This window comes from Hyperolius riggenbachi, chromosome 6, assembly GCF_040937935.1.
Source record: "Hyperolius riggenbachi isolate aHypRig1 chromosome 6, aHypRig1.pri, whole genome shotgun sequence".
NCBI lineage: Eukaryota > Metazoa > Chordata > Amphibia > Anura > Hyperoliidae > Hyperolius > Hyperolius riggenbachi.
Window position 1 is genome coordinate 16,946,933 of NC_090651.1, and position 20,932 is coordinate 16,967,864.

Consider the following 20,932-nt stretch of genomic DNA (forward strand, 5'->3'; position numbering starts at 1 on the left):
TTGGTCGCATAAATCGGTCGGACATGCTGCAAGATGTAGGGCCTACTTGCATGGTGGTAATGTCGAGCAATATCGGGACGAGCGGCGAAACACCCAATGCTGTTTCATTTGCTCCCCTGGTGTCCAGTGCACTCTATACATTACCTGTCCGCGGCCCCCGCTGGCTCCGGGCTCCCTCCGCTGTCCGTACACGCGCACCCCACGTGGTTTCCTAGTAACATGGGTGCGTGTCACACACGCGCTCTTACTAAGTGACCAAACAGCGAGGCGGTCGGATGCAATGTCATAAGGCCAATTCCTGCTTGATTTCAGCATTACATTGATTGGGAATTGGCCTGCAGTGTATGGGCAGCCGATAGATGTCTCTCTAATCAGATTCAATTAGAGAGAGATTTGTCTCTTGGTCGAAACTGCCCATCATCACTAGATGTTTGGCTACCTTTACCCTGCATTGTAAGCACTCCAAACTATTCAGAAATGTTTCTGTTGTAATAAATCTAATCTCAGTCAGCCTGGCTCTACTTGTTACATTGCGGATGAGAAGGAAGCTTGTTATCACCCCTCCCACCTTCCTGATCCTCACTGATTGGCTGAGGGCAGTTCAGTGAGCTGCTGAAATCTGATCTATGCTGTGCTCGCGTGTTTACAAAGCAAGCTAGCTATGACAGTGCAGTTTCTAGGAGAAGAAAAAAAGTAGTGATAATCGTGCAGTCAACCAGGTGTATAATGTTGTTGAAATAACACTGCTCTGTAGCCTGTGTGCATGTCGTGCAAACTGTTGCGTGCACAATACTTAACCACCCTGGCGTTTGATTGTTTTGTGGCACTCGGCCATGGGTGGGTTTTTTTCACTTTTTTTTATCATGTAACGAGCCTAGCGCTAGCTACATGATTCCCCCCTCCCTGCGGCATCCCTCCCACCCCTCCGATCGCCGCCGGCGATCATACCCAACAGGAAATCCTGCTCTGAACGGGATTTCCTGTAAGGGCTTCCCTCGTCGCCATGGTGAAGATTGGAATGACGTCATCGTCGTCAGGGGGAGTCCCGATCCACCCTTTAGCGCAGCTTGGCGGTGATTGGCCAGGCTGCGCAATGGGTCTGGGGGGGCCTCTTTCGCGGCGCGTAGCGGAAGATCGACAGCAAGCAGCGGCGATCGAGTGAAACACGCAGCTAGCAAAGTGCTAGCTGCGTGTTTTAAATAAAAATAAAAAAAAGACCCAGCAGGGACTGAGCAATCCACCGCGGCGGTAATGGACGAGCTGAGCTCAAATGTTGTTTGAAAGACTCGACATGTCTCTGTGACTTTAGTTTGGGGCGGCTGAGTCCTGTACAGATGTGTCACTAGCCTAGACGATAGCGACGCGTCTGTTGCTATGGAGGGAGAAAGGAGGAGGGAAAATGTGCCGCACAAGAGGGAGTGGCTTCTGGAAGGGGAGGTTAGCGAAAGAACAATGTGCTCAGGGTCTGTCGCCAAGTTTAATGCAGCACGTAGCTTATGGGGCCATGTACAAAGGGATAGTGTTCTCCCCAGGCTCTTTTAACCGGGTGCTCCACCCGGCTAGTTTTGAGCAACCGGCTGACATCGGCTCACCTCCTCCTATACTATAAGCAGAGTTGCGCACAGAAGCACTGGCCCTGCATTCTCTCATCTCGCCCCACCCAGCTACTTTTTCATGCCACCTGGCTACTATTTCATGCCACCCGTCTGGAAAAAAATTTCTGGGGAGAACACTGAGGTGTGAGATGTGAATGAGGCTCATTCTCCATGCATTTAGGTTAATCTAAACTAGAACGTTCTAACTTTTGAAAATAAGCTTCAAGGCATTGTACAGCTGTGTTTGCCTGCAGCTGTGCACCTGTCTACGTAGGCAGAAGACCACGGATGTTTGAGTATTTTAACCATTTCACCACTGAGGGGTTTTACCCCCTGACCACCAGAGCAATTTTCACCTTTCAGCGCTCCTTCAATTCATTCGTCTATAACTTTATTATTACTTATCCCAATTAAATGAACTATATCTTGTTTTTTTGCCACCAATTAGGCTTTCTTTAGGTGGGACATTATGCCAAGAATTATTTTATTCTAAATGTGTTTTAATGGGGAAATAGGAAAAAATGTGGGAAAAAATAATTATTTTTCAGTTTTCGACCATTATAGTTTTTAAATAAAGCATGCTACTGTAATTAAAACCCACGAAATGTATTAACCCATTTGTCCCGGTTATAAAACCATTTAAATTATGTCCCTATCACAATGTTTGGCGACAATATTTTATTTGGAAATAAAGGTGCATTTTTTTCAGTTTTGCATCCATCCCTAATTACAAGCCCGCAGTTTATAAAGTAACAGTGTTATACCCTCTTGACATAAATATTTAAAAAGTTCAGTCCCTAAGGTAACTATTTATATTTTTTTTTTATTGTATTTTTTTTTTTTTTTTATTACAAAAATAAAAATAAAAATTGGGGAGTGTGGGAGGTAATGAGTTAATTTATTGTGTAAATGTAATGTTTGTATATGTAAAATGCTTTTAGGGTGTAGTTTACTATTTGGCCACAAGATGGCCACAGAGTGTTTGTTTACATGCGACCTGTAAGCGTCCGGAAGGACGCTTACAGGAAGCAGTAGGAGGCTGGGAGACGCACAATGATCTCGCTGTTTCTGAAAGAAGCAGCAGATCATTGCGGGGGCTAGATCAACGAACGGGAATGGATTTTCCCGTTCATTGATCTCCGGGCGAGCGGGCGGCGGCGTGCACGAGCGGCGGGAGCGCGGACAGCGGCGGTAGCGCGGAAGGTACGGATTTCTCTGTCCCTGGTTTTTTAGGAGGGAAAAAAGGGGCGGAGAAATTCGTACCGCTGGGGGTAAAGTGGTTAAATGTTACAACTATCTTATGCTGGGAATACAAGATGAGATTTTTCAGTCGATTTACTGTCCTATATTATTTTCGATCGATATTCAGATCGATTTTCTTATCAATTTCCATTCACTTCTATGAGAAATTGAACAGAAAAACTATCAAAAATAAGATTGGACATGCTGGAAATGATCTATCTGCTGAAAAAAACATATGGTATATTCCCAGCATTACATCTGTTCACCACTCACTTCCTGTGACTACAGGCCCCTCCTCCTCAAACCGACAGATTAGATTTCTGTTAATGCAGGGATGCAGTGAAATGTAGTTTGGCATATACCGGTGGTGAGGAACCTATGGCACGTGTGTTAGAGGAGGCACTCAGAACCTTCTCATTGGGCACGCGCACTGTCGCCCCAGCCAGTGGCTTAGGGGCCTGACTATAAGGGGGTCCACAGTGGGTGCATCTGCAGTGGGCCCACTGAAGTGCAGAATAGGGAGCGGAGTGTGGAAGAGACATACCTCTCTGGGTTCCACCAATGATCTACCTTCCTTTTGGGCATCCCTGTCTCCATGACTACAGCGCCATCTCATCATGTGATCCAAGGGTTCTATGAAGAGAGGGGGCTCTATAATCATAAAAATGGGGATGCACTGAAAGGCTAGTCCGCCGGTAAAGCCCCGAGAGGTATGTCACTTCTCTTTTGCCCTCCACTCACTACTCTGCATATGGGGGGGCTGGAGAATCAGAGCCTACGCTTCCGGCAAAAGGAGCAATTGCCCCAGGGCCCCTCCAGCTATGGTGACTCGTGTTTTTACTCTGTATAGGAAAAGAAGGGTGAATAATGGGAACCCTCAAAAATGCTTTTTAGGGGACATATGATAGACGCCTAATGATGATGTGTGACTGGGAAGGGGGGATTGGAGCGGGCCTGGCAGCCGGCTCAGCGACCTCGGGGGTGATTTGCTTGGAAGGGGGAGTCAGGGGGGCCCCCCAAGTTACTTTTGCCCCGGGCCCCATTTTAGCTAGAACCGGCCCTGGGGCCATTTCAGGTTACTTACAATGAGGGGCACATTTGGCTACTTATATTTGGGGTGCTTTTTTAATTTTACTGGAGAAGCTACCTATTTTGCGGGGCTAATCTGAATACCTGTACTGGGGGCCGGGCTTGCTACTTATAATGGAGAGCTAATTCAGGCTACGTATACTGGGGGCCCCTCTTCCAACCATTACTGGGAAGGCATCCTTTACTGGGGAATAATCTGGCTACCTGTACTGGGGGGTTGCCTATACTGGAAGCCCCTCTAGTTCCCTATACTGGGGGGCTAGTTCTGGCTACCTATACCGGATGCTACTGAATACCTGGGAGTCCCTCTGGTTACTCAAACTGGGGGAGTGCCTAGTGCTGGCGGCCCCTCTTGCTACCTATACTGGGGAGCTAGTTCTAGCTTCCTACACTAGGGGCCCTCTGGCTACCTATACTGGACGCTACTGGGGGCTGCCTAATACTAAAGGGCAGGGGGTACTTCGGACATGATACAGAACTGGATCCGAACAGTATCCGACCAGAACCGTATACGGCTCTCATGCAATTCTGTATCATGCCTGACGAAGAAACGTAAAGATCCGAAAGCTTGCAAGGTAATCTTGTACGGTTAGTCATTAAAGATATCACCTAGAACTTCTCTTGATAGGTCTTCGGATAGAGAACTGCGTTACTGACCCCAGGGTGAGTTACACTGATCCTTTTACCATATGAAAGGACAATAAGCTTGTCACCCATACAGAAGTCACAGACAAGCCATAGCCTATTGAGTTCTGGCAGAACTACAAGTCCCAGCATGCCACAGTCTGAGTTACATCACTGCCACGGACGTGGTATTTAGCCTAGTCACAGGACGTCAGCTGTCACTGCAGGTTTTTTCACACACACACGTTTCTGCCTCTTGCCTCATCACAGATCCCCATTGAAGAAAGTTAAGTTTGATTGTGAACTTTTGAAATTAGACCCCAGTTGGGGACACAGCCTAGCAGGGCCGAGGTCTAGACAAACACACAGGACTAATACTGAAAACCCTGACACAGCTCCCTCCAAGCAAGAGGCAAATCTTTATCATCACTAACCTCGCTGCAGCATCATATCAAAACCAGAAGTTTGCAAAACGTCCTTAAAACTTTTGATGACAAATAAGGTCACGTGGTGTGATGACTGTGCCGCCCACCCGGTATAAATGGGCGTCTGCAGGCGCCCGAAATACAATTTGTACCACAAACAGGGTATTTCCAGCCACTGAGAAATTATCCTGATCAATGGAAACGGGGTGAGTTCATTCCATTTGCAGCTATGTCATGACAGCAATGCAGTTTGGAAGTAATCAGAATAGAACAGTCACTGCTGGGTGTGCCATGTGACAATGCATAGATGCTTTAGAAGTAAACACTCAAAATCGTTTCTTTTTTGGAAGGGTCATGTGACTTGGCAACACAATTTTTGCTGGGAAATTAAGAGTTAAGCTGTATCATGTAATATATAATTATAGTTATATTTGATATTGTATCAGGTTATTGAAGCCAGCACGTGGCTGTGCATTGGGCCAGGGAAGTTATACTGAGCACTTTTTTTACTTGAGTTGATAAAAATTAGCACATTGAGGATGATGACTAAGATTTGGAGACAGGATTAAAGCAGGGTCATAATAAATGTGTGCCTTGCGGTAAAAGCACAAAGTATTGCAGGATACGAGGAGAGACTCAAGAGAGTTTGAGGATGATGTGAAGTTTTTGTTTTTTTTGTGTAAAACGTGGTCGATACAAGGTCTAGCAATGCCTACCGACAGCCTTATCTGTAGATCTTACAGTCGGCCATTATGTCACGTCATCATGTCATGCCTTTGTCACCGCGCTTTTATCTGTTTAAGATGTATGTGAACTTGATAAGGTAGATAAAATATGCACTGATTACACGGAAAAATGGAGAACTAGAAAATGAGTCTATTTTCGGCCTTATTCACAAATACCACGTTTATGCTTGGTGATGTGCAATGAACTGCAGACCACGGCAGCCAATCAGATTTAGGCTTTCTGTTAGTAGTTATTAGAGTCGTTCTGATTGGCTGATAGTGATGCCTGGATCACGCAATGCCGTTATCTATTCACTGAATATGCCCAGATCTCTGCTGATGTCTATCGAGTATTTATAATATTTTATCGTGCTAATTGTTGTAAGCTCTGCCTACATGAGCATTCAGCAGGTTCTGCAGTAGTATCTCTATTGTGTAAGGGATGTAGCTAAGCATCAGATGTACCAGTGTAAGGTTAGAATGTTTTTTTATGTAATTTGAGTAATAGTGGAAGTTAGGGTGTATTACGTATAGATAAGGAAAGTCGAACACTATGAAAAAATCCCGGCACTTCGGCCTGTGGTGGCCCACGTGGCCTCCGCGATGAATGTTCTGCCCACGTGGCAGCCATTTTGTGATATTTGTTTTAGTGGGCATCCATTTTGGACGTGTACATATGTTTATTGTGTTTCTTTTTTGATTGCTTCGTGTGGCTTTGAGTATTGAATGGTGAAGGTGACAGTGAGGCTGCTGACTTTTTTTTTCTCTTAAAAACGAGTAATCGGTTGGTCAGCAGTTGATGGACTACAAAGCTCAGCATGGCCTGGTTTCATCTCCTACAGACAATGCCGAAAAGGTTCAGGAATTTATATATGCTGCATAGATTTGTGTGACAGGGCATTCATGAAATACATTTAGGAGGGAAACATGGTTTTTGGAGACAAAGCTCGTTTGAGTTTTTTTTTATTCCAGTGCCTGAAAGCAGTGTGTGTTGCCCCTAACAACAAGTGACGTTCTACCTATTGTAGTTCAGTCCTCCAGCGAGTCTGGTTGCTATGGTTTTTTTCTGATTGCTGTGAGACGAGCTATGGGCGAGTTCCTCTCACAAACACAAATCCACACATACTTTTTGTATTCTGATCTCCAGTTGTTTTCAGAAGTTACTCCACTCATCAGCCACAACATTAAAACCACTTGCAGGTGACTTAATGGACCACTCCAGTAACAAAAAAAGTAAGCAATTAAAGTCTGACAGAACTGACAGGTTTTGACTAGTCCATCTCCTCATGGGAGATTCTCATGGTTTTCTTTGTTTTCAAAAGCATTTCCCGAACAGCAGTTTAACCATTTAAGGACCACGGGCTTAAACCCCCCTAGTGACCAGGCCATTTTTTACAAAATAGGCCACTGCAGCTTTAAGGCCTTGCTGCAGGGCCATACAACTCAGCACTCAAGTAATCCCCCCCACCCCTTCCTTTTCTGCCCACCAACAGAGCTCTCTGTTGGTGGGTTCTGATCTTTCCCAAGATGTTGGTTTGTTTTTTTACAAATATTTCTTTATTTTATTGATACAGGTAGTCCCCGGTTAACGAATGAGATAAGGACTGTAGGTTTGTTCTTAACCTGAATCTGTTCTTAAGTCGGAACATTGTGCCATCTATGTATCCTGTACCCCTCTGTGTCACCTCTGCCCTCTTTAACTGCTTATACAAGTTTAAAAGCCATTTTTTCTTTGAATTTTTTAAAATCAATTTTCTCTAAAACTACAAGTCCAATTTGAAAAAAAATGTTTTGACTTGTTCTATTGAAAACACAGAATCCATGCCGTTCTTATCGGCGGGTCGTTTGTAAGTCAGGCGTTCGTAAGTCGTGGACTACCTGTACATTTTTCTATTTTTTCTTTACCCCCACTCCCCCCGCCAGCCATTCAGAGCGATCGGCTGTCATAGACCTCAGCCTATGTCAGCGGATCGCTGTCTTGCCACCCAGGGGGACAGCCGTGTGCCATAGATCACATCGCGGTACAGACTCAATAGACCACTGTTTCGCCGTCTAACAGTCTCCTAGCGGCGATCGCTACAATTTTCCCACAATGGGAAAACACTGACAATTATTGTAAAAATGAAGCACTTTTTTTTTACATTATTTTCACTGGAGTTCCACTTTAAGTAGTTTGTAGGTGACTTAAAGAGGACCTCCAGTGAAAATTATTTAATAAAAAAGTGGATAATTTTTATTATGTATAAATGATTTAGTTAGTGTTTCTTTCATCTTCCGGATTTACATTCTGACATTTATCACATGGTGACACTTTTTACTGCTGGCAGGTAATGTCAGTGGAAGGAGATGCTGCTTGCTTATTTGGCAGTTGGAAAAAGCTGTTAATGTTATTTCTCAGAACGCAAACGCAAACGCAAACACACACACCTAACCAACCTCGGCCACCAATCTGCTGCTATTCCAATTATTTTGGGGCGCCACCATAGATTCAATTATAAATAGTGGCTATAGTGTGAAATTTGCCATTTATCAGGTGCACAAATTTCACACTATAGCCGCTATTTACAGTATAATGGCGCCTATAAGGCACCCAAGTTTCTTACAATAATACAATAACATTTGTAAAGCGCTTTTTTTCCCAAAGGACTCAAAGCGCATAGATATGTCTCAGATCAATACAGGGTCTGTGTTACAGAGGAAATAGTCTGGTGTTCATAAATGACAGACTAAACAGGGGGCTTTTCAGTTTGGACCTAAATGCTTCCAGGGATGGAGATGTCCTGATTGGGTGAAGCAGGGAGTTCCAAAGTGTAGGGGCAGCATGACAGAAAACGGTCTCTGAAGGTTTTGAGATGGACACTGAGGGTGACTACGTTATTAGATCCTTTTGATTGTGGGGGTGAGATTTAAGGCCCATACACACGTCGGATTTCCGCGAACGACGGGTCGTTTGAACGTTCCGTCGTTCGCCCGCTAAATCGGGCGTGTGTACACGCTGTCGTTCGCTTGATAAGGGCGAGTTTGAGCGATCCGCCCGGTGTGCAGGTGTAGGAACGACAGGACGTTCAAACGACCCGTCGTTCGCGGAAATCCGACGTGTGTATGGGCCCGTAGTTGCAACAAGTCCTTCAGGTATCCAGGGCCCAGATTGTGCAAGGATTTGAATGTCAATAAGCCAAACTTAAAGGGTAACTTCAACCTAAACAAACATTCTGTCATTAAGTTACATTAGTTATGTTAATTAAAATAGATAGGTAATAGAATCTCTTACCCATCCTGTTTTAAAAGAACAGGCAAATGTTTGTGATTTCATGGAGGCAGCCATCTTTTTCATGATGGCAGCCATCTTTTTGGTTGAAAGGAGGTGACAGGTAGCATGAGACACAGTTCCAACTGTCCTGTGTCCTGATAACCCATCCCAGCTGCGCGCGCTAGGATCCAAATCTCTGGAGCCCACATTTTCCTGTACAGCGATGATCCAACGCTGGGACACTCCGGACGTTCGGGCACCCTACACCTGCACACTAGCACGGAGTCGCTCAGTCTTGGCAGACAAAGCTCCATGCTACTACACAGGCGCGCTCATTCACGGACGGCAGCGTGGCCACAAGGGGCGTTCCTAGGATCCTAAGAGATCCAGGGTACTTAAGGGCACTCCAGCTGAAATATAGGTGTGGCCATGCACGAATATGGGTGTGGTCATGGGTGGAGCCAAATTTACATTATCTAAACAGCGGTCGAAGTAGGCTGGCCAAGCAAAATGTTGGATGAAGCCCCTCCCCATTAATACAAAACAAAAATGCAGCGTATCACATAAATAGGCAGTGCCACTTAACCATACCGTAGCTAGGTACAGTTACTTGGCTTCTGTTCTGACTGCTTTGACTTTTTGCTGGGTGAGCTGACCTGCTGCCCCCATACCATTCCCAGAGCTTCTAGTGGGCCCCCTCCCATGCTCCTACGGGCCTCCCATTGAGGTACCACAACTCCCAGCATGCCCCCATAGAACAGCCACAGCTCCCTGCATGCCCCCATAAAAGCATCACAGCATCCATCATGGCATCACAGCACCCAATATGCCCACAGAGGCACCATAGCACCCAGCATACCCCCCATTGTTGTGTGCTGTGGTGCCATGCTGGGTGCTACGGTGCCTCTATGGGGCATGCTGGATGCTGTAATACCATGCTGAGTGCTGTGGTGCCATGCTGGGTACTGTGAAGTGCCATGTTGGGTGCCTCTATGGGGCATGCTGAGTGCTGTGGTGCCTCTGTGGGGCATGCTGGTAGTGGGGGGGGGGGGGGGGGGGGAAGAAATCAATACATTGCAAAGCGAGAAGTTAAAAAATACAAGAGAGTTCAAGAAATGATTGCTTTCCCACAATGCAAGGAGGTTAACAGACAGGAAACTGTCAGGACCAGGGTCATGACATCACACTATGGGAGGGTTTTCACCACAATATTAGCCATACAGACCAATTACCGTAATAATTATTCTGAGAAAAACAAATTTATCAATACCTTGGAAGCAATTCAGAGTTAATCTTCAGATGTTACAGGCCTCGTGAAATATTATTCCTTTAAACAGAAATGCTGGTCTTACCCACAGCAACCAATCAGCATCTCTCTTTCGTTTTTACTGCTCCTGTTGAAAGAAAAAAAAGGCATCACAGACAGTGTGTATTTCACTTGTATACAGCAGGCAGAACGTGATATGTGTAAAGCTATGGGAGATAATTCCACCTTAAGATTGTCTTGTCTTGTGAAGTGAATGGAGTCACGTGACCAGCCACGTTCTCACCCTCTATGACCACATGGGTGAGCTCACCAGGGCTCTCAATTAAACCGAAACTCACTGAAATGTTATTTTTTGGAACGGAAATGACAGTTGCGTCTTACCGGTGAACCTCTTTTGCATTGCTTGAGAAAATCTTCATTTTTTTCGATTTTTTATCCGGGCTTTACTGCAACATTAAGAAAAAAAAGGAATAAAGATTATTACGGTCAGCAGAAGTGCGTGGAGGAAGTCGGGCAGTTGTGAAAAGTCTCCGCCCCTCGCTGACTCAGTGCCATATTGAGGGGGAGATACCGGAGGGAGCTTGGATCTCTTCTTTGATATGGAATGGTCTAAGATGGCCGCATTGAGGTTCGTTTCCGGAAATGACTTACTACAATACACATCATTCGCTTAAAAAAACTAAATCTGTATGTTGCTTGGTGGCGGATAAATGTTTGCAGCTGTCCACATAAAGTATGTTGTATTCATGGCATCACTGATTTGGTGCACTGCTATACAGTAATTTGTTTTGGGGTGGATGTGAAGTATGGTGTATAAGAATGACAGAATTTGCCTTGACTAGCCCACGCCTTCAAGACCTCCCTTATGTGACAATTTAAAGGGCCACACACACTTTTTTGGGGGTACACTGATTGATAGAAAAAAATATGTCAGCAGTTGGATGAGCTGCCCTTCCTATGTTATATACGACTGTTCAAGCTTTTGGGGACTGAGCGTCGCAAATCCTATGCCGCACTTGTGGCTGTCCAACTCTGATGCGGCGTAGGATTTATGCCGCCTGCTGCTTCCGCACAGAAGGCTATCGTGCGCACCCGAGAGGGGAGATTAAGCTGTTATAAGACAGCTGACAACTCCCCTCAGTGATCAGGAGCCATCGCGATTTCCTATGTTGTTATTCGCGTTGCCTAGCAACTGGGAGAGGTGCTCAGGACACAGGACAGTTGGAACTGTGTCTCATGCTCCCTGTCACCTCCTTTCAATCAAAAAGATGGCTGCCCCCATGAAATCAAACATTTGCCTGTTCTTTTAAAACAGGGTGGGTAAGAGATTATATTACCTATCTATTTTAATTAACATAACTAATGTAACCTAATGACAGTATGTTTGTTTAGGCTGGAGTTCCTCTTTAAGTGGTTAAGTGACAAGACAATATACACTGTACAGCACTGTAGTAGATGTCGTATACACTAAATAATAATAATAATGCTACTGCACAGACGCGAGGCGTGCGGTGCTCATTCACGGGTGGGAGCATGGCTGCATAAACTTTTTGACAAAGCCCTTGTCTGAGATGTTTGGGCTTCCCGGAACTGGATCAGTGGAGTCCAGGGGGATGGGGAAAGCCTCTGAGTTATCAAGAGGTTTCCTTCTTCTGAGGCAAGTACCATTTAGGGCACTTTTTGCCCCCCAGACATGCTTTAAGTCTAAGGCCTCGTTTACATGACCGTACTTCAGCAACGCACGCAGAGGCCGACTCGCACGCAGAGGCCGACACGCACGCAGAGGCCGACTCGCACGCAGAGGCCGACACACACGCAGAGGAGGACACGAACGCAGAGGCGGACTCGCACGCAGAGGCCGACACGCACGCAGAGGCAGACTCGCACGCAGAGGCCGACACGCACGCAGAGGCCGACACGCACGCAGAGGCAGACTCGCACACAGAGGCCGACACGCACGCAGAGGCCGACACGCACGCAGAGGCAGACTCGCACGCAGAGGCAGACTCGCACGCAGAGGCAGACACGCACGCAGAGGCAGACACGCACGCAGAGGCAGACACGCACGCAGAGGCCGACTCGCACGCAGAGGCCGACACGCACGCAGAGGCAGACTCGCACGCAGAGGCCGACACGCACGCAGAGGCCGACACGCACGCAGAGGCAGACTCGCACGCAGAGGCAGACACGCACGCAGAGGCAGACTCGCACGCAGAGGCGGACTCGCACGCAGAGGCAGACTCGCACGCAGAGGCAGACTCGCACGCAGAGGCCGACACGCACGCAGAGGCCGACAAGCACGCAGAGGCAGACAAGCACGCAGAGGCCGACACGCACGCAGAGGCCGACACGCACGCAGAGGCAGACACGCACGCAGAGGCAGACTCGCACGCAGAGGCCGACACGCACGCAGAGGCAGACACGCACGCAGAAGCAGACTCGCACGCAGAAGCCGACACGCACGCAGAGGCAGACACGCACGCAGAGGCAGACTCGCACGCAGAGGCCGACACGCACGCAGAGGCCGACACGCACGCAGAGGCAGACACGCACGCAGAGGCAGACACGCACGCAGAGGCCGACACGCACGCAGAGGCCGACACGCACGCAGAGGCCGACACGCACGCAGAGGCAGACTCGCACGCAGAGGCAGACACGCACGCAGAGGCAGACTCGCACGCAGAGGCAGACACGCACGCAGAGGCCGACACGCACGCAGAGGCCGACTCGCACGCAGAGGCAGACACGCACGCAGAGGCAGACTCGCACGCAGAGGCAGACTCGCACGCAGAGGCCGACACGCACGCAGAGGCCGACACGCACGCAGAGGCAGGCTCACACGCAGAGGCAGACACGCAGAGGCAGGCTCACACGCAGAGGCAGACACGCACGCAGAGGCAGACACGCACGCAGAGGCAGACACGCACGCAGAGGCAGACACGCACGCAGAGGCAGACACGCACGCAGAGGCCGACACGCACGCAGAGGCCGACTCGCACGCAGAGGCCGACTCGCACGCAGAGGCAGACACGCACGCAGAGGCCGACACGCACGCAGAGGCCGACACGCACGCAGAGGCCGACACGCACGCAGAGGCCGACACGCACGCAGAGGCCGACACGCACGCAGAGGCAGACACGCACGCAGAGGCCGACACGCACGCAGAGGCAGACACGCACGCAGAGGCAGACACGCACGCAGAGGCCGACACGCACGCAGAGGCAGACTCGCACGCAGAGGCAGACACGCACGCAGAGGCAGACTCGCACGCAGAGGCAGACACGCACGCAGAGGCAGACACGCACGCAGAGGCCGACACGCACGCAGAGGCCGACACGCACGCAGAGGCCGACACGCACGCAGAGGCCGACACGCACGCAGAGGCCGACACGCACGCAGAGGCAGACACGCACGCAGAGGCAGACACGCACGCAGAGGCCGCCACGCACGCAGAGGCTGACACGCACGCAGAGGCAGACACGCACGCAGAGGCAGACACGCACGCAGAGGCAGACACGCACGCAGAGGCTGACACGCACGCAGAGGCAGACACGCACGCAGAGGCCGACACGCACGCAGAGGCCGACACGCACGCAGAGGCCGACACGCACGCAGAGGCCGACACGCACGCAGAGGCAGACACGCACGCAGAGGCAGACACGCACGCAGAAGCAGACACGCACGCAGAGGCAGACTCGCACGCAGAGGCAGACTCGCACGCAGAGGCAGACACGCACGCAGAGGCAGACACGCACGCAGAGGCAGACACGCACGCAGAGGCCGACACGCACGCAGAGGCCGACACGCACGCAGAGGCCGACACGCACGCAGAGGCCGACACGCACGCAGAGGCAGGCTCACACGCAGAGGCAGACACGCAGAGGCAGGCTCACACGCAGAGGCAGACACGCACGCAGAGGCAGACACGCACGCAGAGGCAGACACGCACGCAGAGGCAGACACGCACGCAGAGGCCGACACGCACGCAGAGGCCGACTCGCACGCAGAGGCCGACTCGCACGCAGAGGCAGACACGCACGCAGAGGCCGACACGCACGCAGAGGCCGACACGCACGCAGAGGCCGACACGCACGCAGAGGCCGACACGCACGCAGAGGCCGACACGCACGCAGAGGCAGACACGCACGCAGAGGCCGACACGCACGCAGAGGCAGACACGCACGCAGAGGCAGACACGCACGCAGAGGCCGACACGCACGCAGAGGCAGACTCGCACGCAGAGGCAGACACGCACGCAGAGGCAGACTCGCACGCAGAGGCAGACACGCACGCAGAGGCAGACACGCACGCAGAGGCCGACACGCACGCAGAGGCCGACACGCACGCAGAGGCCGACACGCACGCAGAGGCCGACACGCACGCAGAGGCCGACACGCACGCAGAGGCAGACACGCACGCAGAGGCAGACACGCACGCAGAGGCCGCCACGCACGCAGAGGCTGACACGCACGCAGAGGCAGACACGCACGCAGAGGCAGACACGCACGCAGAGGCAGACACGCACGCAGAGGCTGACACGCACGCAGAGGCCGACACGCACGCAGAGGCCGACAAGCACGCAGAGGCAGACACGCACGCAGAGGCCGACACGCACGCAGAGGCCGACACGCACGCAGAGGCCGACACGCACGCAGAGGCCGACACGCACGCAGAGGCCGACACGCACGCAGAGGCAGACACGCACGCAGAAGCAGACACGCACGCAGAGGCAGACACGCACGCAGAGGCCGACACGCACGCAGAGGCAGACACGCACGCAGAGGCAGACACGCACGCAGAGGCAGACACACACGCAGAGGCCGACACACACGCAGAGGCCGTCACACACGGACAAACATCAGAAGTGCATATACTGCCCTGTCTGATGTTCACACTGCATGCGTTGCGTAGCAATGCGATGCGCGAACGTACTGCTGCACGCATTTTTTGGCAAAACGCACGGCTGACCTATTCACTACAATGAATGGGATCAGCCACGTAATGCATGGAAACACAGATGCCGTGCGTTCGTACGCGTTGTGTTCCGAACGCACGGCTATCTGCGCTTCATGATGTGAATGAGGCCTTAGTGCATTATTAAAGGACAACTGTAGTGAGAGAGATTTGGAGGCCGCCATATTTATTTCCCTTTAAACAATACCAGTTGCCTGGCAACCCTGCTGATCTATTTGGCTGCAGTTGTGTTTGAATCACACTAGAAAAAGGCATGCAGCTAATCTTGTCAGTTCTGACAATAATGTCAGAAACACCTGATATGCTGCATGCTTGTTCAGGGGCTAGGGCTAAAAGTATTAGAGGCAGAGGATCAGCAGGACAGACAAGCAACTGGTATTGGTTAAAAGGAAATACATTTGGCAGCCCCTGTATACCTCACTTCAGTTGTCCTTTAAGTGGTCCCTGGCACTGTGCAATATAATGGGACAAGGTAAAGTGCAAGAACTGCTCATTAGTGCTTGGCAGTTTTTGTTGCCAACAGTCGGTACCTAAAAAGTGTTTATGTGCGCATTGCCGCCAGTGCGCCGTGCGTTGGAATGTGACCCCCTGTGGGGGGCTAAGCAGGAATTATTAAGTGCTGTGTAATTCATGTTACGCTGCTGATTCCTCACATGAACAACCTATATGTTTCTTTCTTATAGCCTTTCATTACTGCTCTGATGTTGCTCACTGACACGCCACTTTATCTGCTCGTTATTAAAGGAATACTGTAGGGGGGGGGGGGGTTGGGGGAAAATTAGTTGAACTTACCTGTGGCTTCTAATGGTCCCCCACAGACATCCTGTGCACGCGCAGCCACTCACCGATGCTCCGGCCCCGCCTCCTGTTCACATCTGGAATTTCAGACTTTACCGTCTGAAAACCACTGCGCCTGCGTTGCCGTGTCCTCGATCCCGCTGATGTCACCAGGAGAGTACTGCACAAGCCCAATATGGTCTGTGCCTGCCCAGAACACTCCTGGTGACATCAGGGGAAGCGAGCACTCGGCAATACAGGCGCAGTGGTTTTCAGACTTTAAAGTCTGAAATTCCAGAAGTGAACCGGAGGCGGGGCCGGAGCATTGGGGAGTGGCTGCACGGGCACAGGATGTCAGCGGGGGACCATTAGAAGCCCCGGGTAAGTTCAACTCATTTTCCCCCGACCTACCTACAGTATTCCTTTTAAACAGACAATTTTAGAAATAGGTCTTTTAGCGTGTCACTAAATGAAACGTATCTTACCACAGGTTCAGTGGAGGGGGTTAAAAAGACAAAATCAGACACTTACCTGGGGCTTCTATCGGCCCCCTGTAGCTGTCATGTCCCGCGCCGTAATCCTCCGTTCCCCACCGCCGGTCCCGGTCTAATTCGTCATGTAATCCAACTGCGGCTGCGCGGCCGTGCTAGCTCCCACGTCATCGGGAGCTTACTGCGCAGCCAGCTCCCGATGACGCGCGCGGGAGCGACCGATATTCGTCTATTTAGATATTAGACCGGGAGCAGCGGGGAACCAAGGATCGTAGGAGGACAGCGCAGGACATTACAGGTGCACGGGGCCAATAGAAGCCCCAGGTAAGTGTCGGATTTTAACTTTTGATCCCCTCCACAGAGCCCCTTTAAAACTGACAGGCGAAGTGAATAACATCTGGTTACAGCAGCACTTGGCAAGGAGTGGGATATATTAGGCAGCAAATGAACATTGAGTGCTTGACGGTGGTGTCTTTGAAGCAGGAAAAATGGGCAAGTGTAGGGATCTGAGCGAGTTCGATAAGGGCTAGATTGTGATGGCGAGATGACTGGGTCGGAGCATCTACCACCGAATCTTTACAAAATACTCCACCTACATTGCCACAGCCCGCCCCTAGCTGAGCAGCTGCCATGTAGGCCATGGCCTAATTGGCAGCTGCCAAGCTGGGCACAGGCAGTGGCAACGCAGATAAGAAATAGAAATCGTGATCACCAAGATCACGATTTTGGAAACGTCAAAGCAGCAATTTCCAGGACTGTCATTTCTGCATGGGGGCGCGGCGCGGCGCGTGCAGCCTGCATCATCGGCAGTGTTGGACATCCCTTCCACACGAGCCCAACGCTGTCCGCCCTCTCTCGCTGTCTGCCGGCTCTTGTGCACAGCATACTTCCTGGTTCCTGTATGTCACATGACTTACAGGAAGTATGCCGTGCGTTAGAGACTGCAGGAGGCCAAGTAGATAAACGGGCATTGCTGGACTCCTGCTGGAAGGTATGTCCAGTACTGGAGTTTAACATACCTGGGGCTCCCACTGGCCCCCTGCAGACGTCCTGTGTCTGGACAAAATGATCCTTCGGTCCCCCACTGAGGCTCACTTCCTTTTTCGCCAACTTTAACCACTTAAGAACCATAGGCTTCCCCCTCCCCCTTCCCCTCCCCCAGTGACCAGGCTATTTTTTTACAATTCAGGGCTCTGCAGCTTTAAGAGCTAGCTGCAGAGCTGAATAACGCAGCACACTAATGATTTCCCCCCTTTTCTGCCCACCAACAGAGCTTTCAGGGTTTTTTTTTATACATCTATTAATTATTTTTTAAATGTGTGCATTTTTCTTTTTTTTTTTTACTTTTTTGTTTAACCTCTCCCTCCCTCCACTAGCCAATCCCAGCGATCGGCTCTCATAGACATCAGCCTATGAGAGCCAATCGCTCTCTAAGCCTCCCAGGTGGACACCCGAGTGACACGGCTGCCCCCAGTAAAGCGCTGCTGCTCTGATCGTAGCACTGTACAATGTAAATAGACGGCGGTTTCACCCTCTAAACAGTCTCCTATCAGGGATCGCCGCCGGAAGACTGATGACGGAGCAGAGCGGTCCTGGGGTTGCCACCTTGCGACCGCCAATTGGCGTTAGGGGGGTCGCAAGGAGCTTAATGTCATCGGTCACTGCGCCTGTCGCTTGCCGCGCGTGTCCTCCCTACTGCCGCCAGGAGCATCCTGCGCTGGTGCAGAAAACGGAAGTGAGCCATGGCAGGGGACCGGAGGATAGTTTTGTCCTGGTGTTGGCAGAGGACATCTGCAGGGGGCTGGTAAAATGCCAGGTAACCCTTTTTTGGAATTGCTTACAGGTGCCCTTTAAGAGGAGAATGGCCCCCAACCAGGCTTTATTGGTAATCTATGAAGTGTCTGTGAGTGGCAATGAGGGACCGAAAGACAGCGACAGCGAGGGAAGCCTCATTAGTATCCAGAGAATTCCTCTTTTTTTTTCCTTTTAGACTTCAATCCTGAGACAACCCTCCCCCAATCCTTCATCCAAAAGGCCCGTTCCCACTAGCGGGAATTCGCATGCATTTTCTGCATGCAGATTCTCATGACAATACAAGTCAATGTGCCTGTTTCCGCTACAAAAAAATCTGCGTGGCAGAGCCATCAGAATTCGCACACCGCACGCATAGTGTGCGATTCGCATGTAATGTAATTAATAGGAAAATCGCATGCATTTTCGCCATGTGAATTTCCATATGTTTTCACATAAAAATAAATAAATAAATACATAAAATCGTATAGTTAGAAAATGTGAAATTTGCATAAATATGCATTTACATCCACATGCGAATTTGTTTCCGCAACAGAATCGCAACGCACTACTAGAAACATAGCCTTACTGAAGTAAATAAGGCTGGGGCTTCTACCAGCCCCCTTTAGCTGCTCTGTGCCAGTGTCATCACTAAAGTGTTTTTCCAGTCTCCAGAAGCGACCCTCTTCTGGCCAGCCGGCTGGCAAGTTAACAGCCTCTGCGCATGTGCAGTAGTTTTTCCGTACTGTGCATGCGCATAGCCGCATCGCACCGCAGGTGTCCTAAAACACATGCACAGCAAGTTTCCATTTCGTGCATGCTGTGCGCAGCAATCCGAGAATCTGCACCATGCTGCAGATTTTCGCACTGCCGCATCCGCCCGTGCCCCATCTCCTCAATTCTGTTCCGCATCGGGGGATGTGGAAGTGACATGGCCAGCAGCGGAAGTGATGCCATGCGGCTAGGTAGCCGAATTCGCATCATTTTATGAAAAGGGACTAAACTTTTTTATTCCATTCAGTTTAGGTTCACTTTAAGACAGAGCCTGCCATGAAAATATATTAGCAAGCGGTGGTTATGTGAGAAGATGGTGTATACTAGGAGCAATGTGGAGGCAGCTGACCTGTAAATCCTGATTTCCTGCCTGGCTGGCATCCCTAAATTTTTCACCCAACACAAATAATGGACAATTTGTTGGATAAGGCCAATAACTTACCAAACAGTGAAGGAAGTGTCACACCCACAAAGCACATGGCCTGGACTACTGCTCATCTCTCCTCAGGTTCCCTCTCAGGAAGTGACGTCACCCATGCACTGGGCTGATGAGCCACATGTCTCACTACTTTCCTTTCCTGCGGGGGGCGTGGTTCTTACAGCCACTGTCCTTCCTTCCATTTGTTTTCAAGCAGAGGGCGTGGCTATGAGGAGACTGGGCCTCCGGAAGTGTGGATGGTTGGAGGGTGTGTGGCCAGCATGACTTCACTTCCTTTCAGTGGTATGCTGCTAACAGGAAGTTGTGGGTTGGTGGAAGGATATATGGTTCTCAGATACAGGAAGCTGGGCTATCAATCTCAGGAGGAGGCGCATTGTCTGCTCAGTGGGGGGTCTACATGTGACCTCAGAAGATGAGGACCCCAGGAGATGAGTTATGTTGTGAATAGGAGGGGGTGGAGGTGGGAATGGGACATCTTCTGTGTGATAGGAAGGGGTAGGAAGAGGGCACTTATAAATTTAAAGCTCACCTAAACTCAGAAACTATGGGTTACTTCCCTTACAAAGATATTTTACAAATAGTTGTTTTTCTGCAGATCTTAATGTGGAGCTGAACTCTTGCACAAGACAGAAGGAATACGGAGAAATGCACCCTGTATGTATTTAGAGAGTTTAGCCTGACTAATTCCCCCTCATCTGTGTCTAATCACAACTGTATTTTGATATCTTCAGCTGTATCAGCTCAGGAATTCCCTTTGTCACGGCAGAGAGCTAATTAGTAAACACAGGTGGTGGCAATCTCTGTCCCCTGTACCTCCTCTGTTCCCCCCCTGTGCCTCCAGTGTCCTCCTCTGTGTCACCTCTGCCCTCTGTACCTGCTTATACAAATTTAAAAGCCATTTTTTCTTTTAATTTTGTTTTCAAATAGATTTTCTCAAAAACTACAAGTCCAATTTGTAAAAAAATGTTTTTGACTTGTTCCCATGGAAACACAGAATCCATGCCGTTCGTATCTGTGGGTCGTTCGTAAGTCAGGGGACTACCTGTACTTTGCATTGTCTTTCTGACTAAGCAATAATATATATATATGTGTGTGTGTGTGGGGGGGGGGGGGGGGGGGAGAGTCACTGCCTGTACCTTCTAGCTATCTATGTGGTATCTGTGGTTTTAAAGGGGAATCCTACCCTACAGTTGTGTGTCTAGCTGTCAAGCTAAAGAAGGGTTCTTCTAACCGCAGCAGTAGGTGTGTCCTGGCCATTTTCTTCAAGCAAACCTGAAGCGAAAATAAACTTATAATGAATTGTATGATTGTATGTGCAGTACGGATAATATTTTCAGTTATATAGGTTCTTTTATTACGCATCATACTGTCACAGTTGGTGTTTAGAAACCACATTCTGACTTTTAAGCTATGAAACAAAGCAGACATAATGACCATTTCAACTTTCTTGCAGTAAAACCTTATCCCAG

At 49.7% G+C, this 20,932-nt stretch overlaps 1 protein-coding gene and 1 long non-coding RNA gene across 13 annotated transcripts in view; one reads left to right on the forward strand and one right to left on the reverse strand.

Annotated features, from left to right (window-relative positions):
• LOC137520683 (uncharacterized) overlaps positions 1-19,597 on the reverse strand; it is a 41,700-nt gene extending 22,103 nt beyond the window's left edge. The window contains exons 1-3 of the long non-coding RNA XR_011021913.1: positions 19,467-19,597; positions 10,599-10,663; positions 10,221-10,344 (exon numbers count right to left, since the gene is read on the reverse strand). This is a non-coding gene — a long non-coding RNA (uncharacterized lncRNA). The remainder of the gene's footprint in view (positions 1-10,220; positions 10,345-10,598; positions 10,664-19,466) is intronic.
• TP73 (tumor protein p73) overlaps positions 1-20,932 on the forward strand; it is a 219,074-nt gene that overhangs the window by 58,680 nt on the left and 139,462 nt on the right. Inside the window, exons 1-2 of one of the 12 annotated variants that reach the window (XM_068238912.1) lie at positions 19,792-19,895; positions 20,059-20,117. The exons of 6 other annotated variants lie outside the window; for them this stretch is intronic. Coding sequence is in view for 2 of the 6 variants with exons in the window: in XM_068238908.1 (XP_068095009.1) it covers positions 10,817-10,845 (29 nt within the window). In the remaining 4 variants the exon portion in view is untranslated. Of the gene's footprint in view, positions 1-10,756; positions 10,846-17,375; positions 17,451-19,678; positions 19,746-19,771; positions 19,896-20,058; positions 20,118-20,932 lie in introns of those variants that run through there. 5 more of the 12 variants (XM_068238908.1, XM_068238919.1, XM_068238914.1 and 2 more) reach the window with 5 other exon arrangements.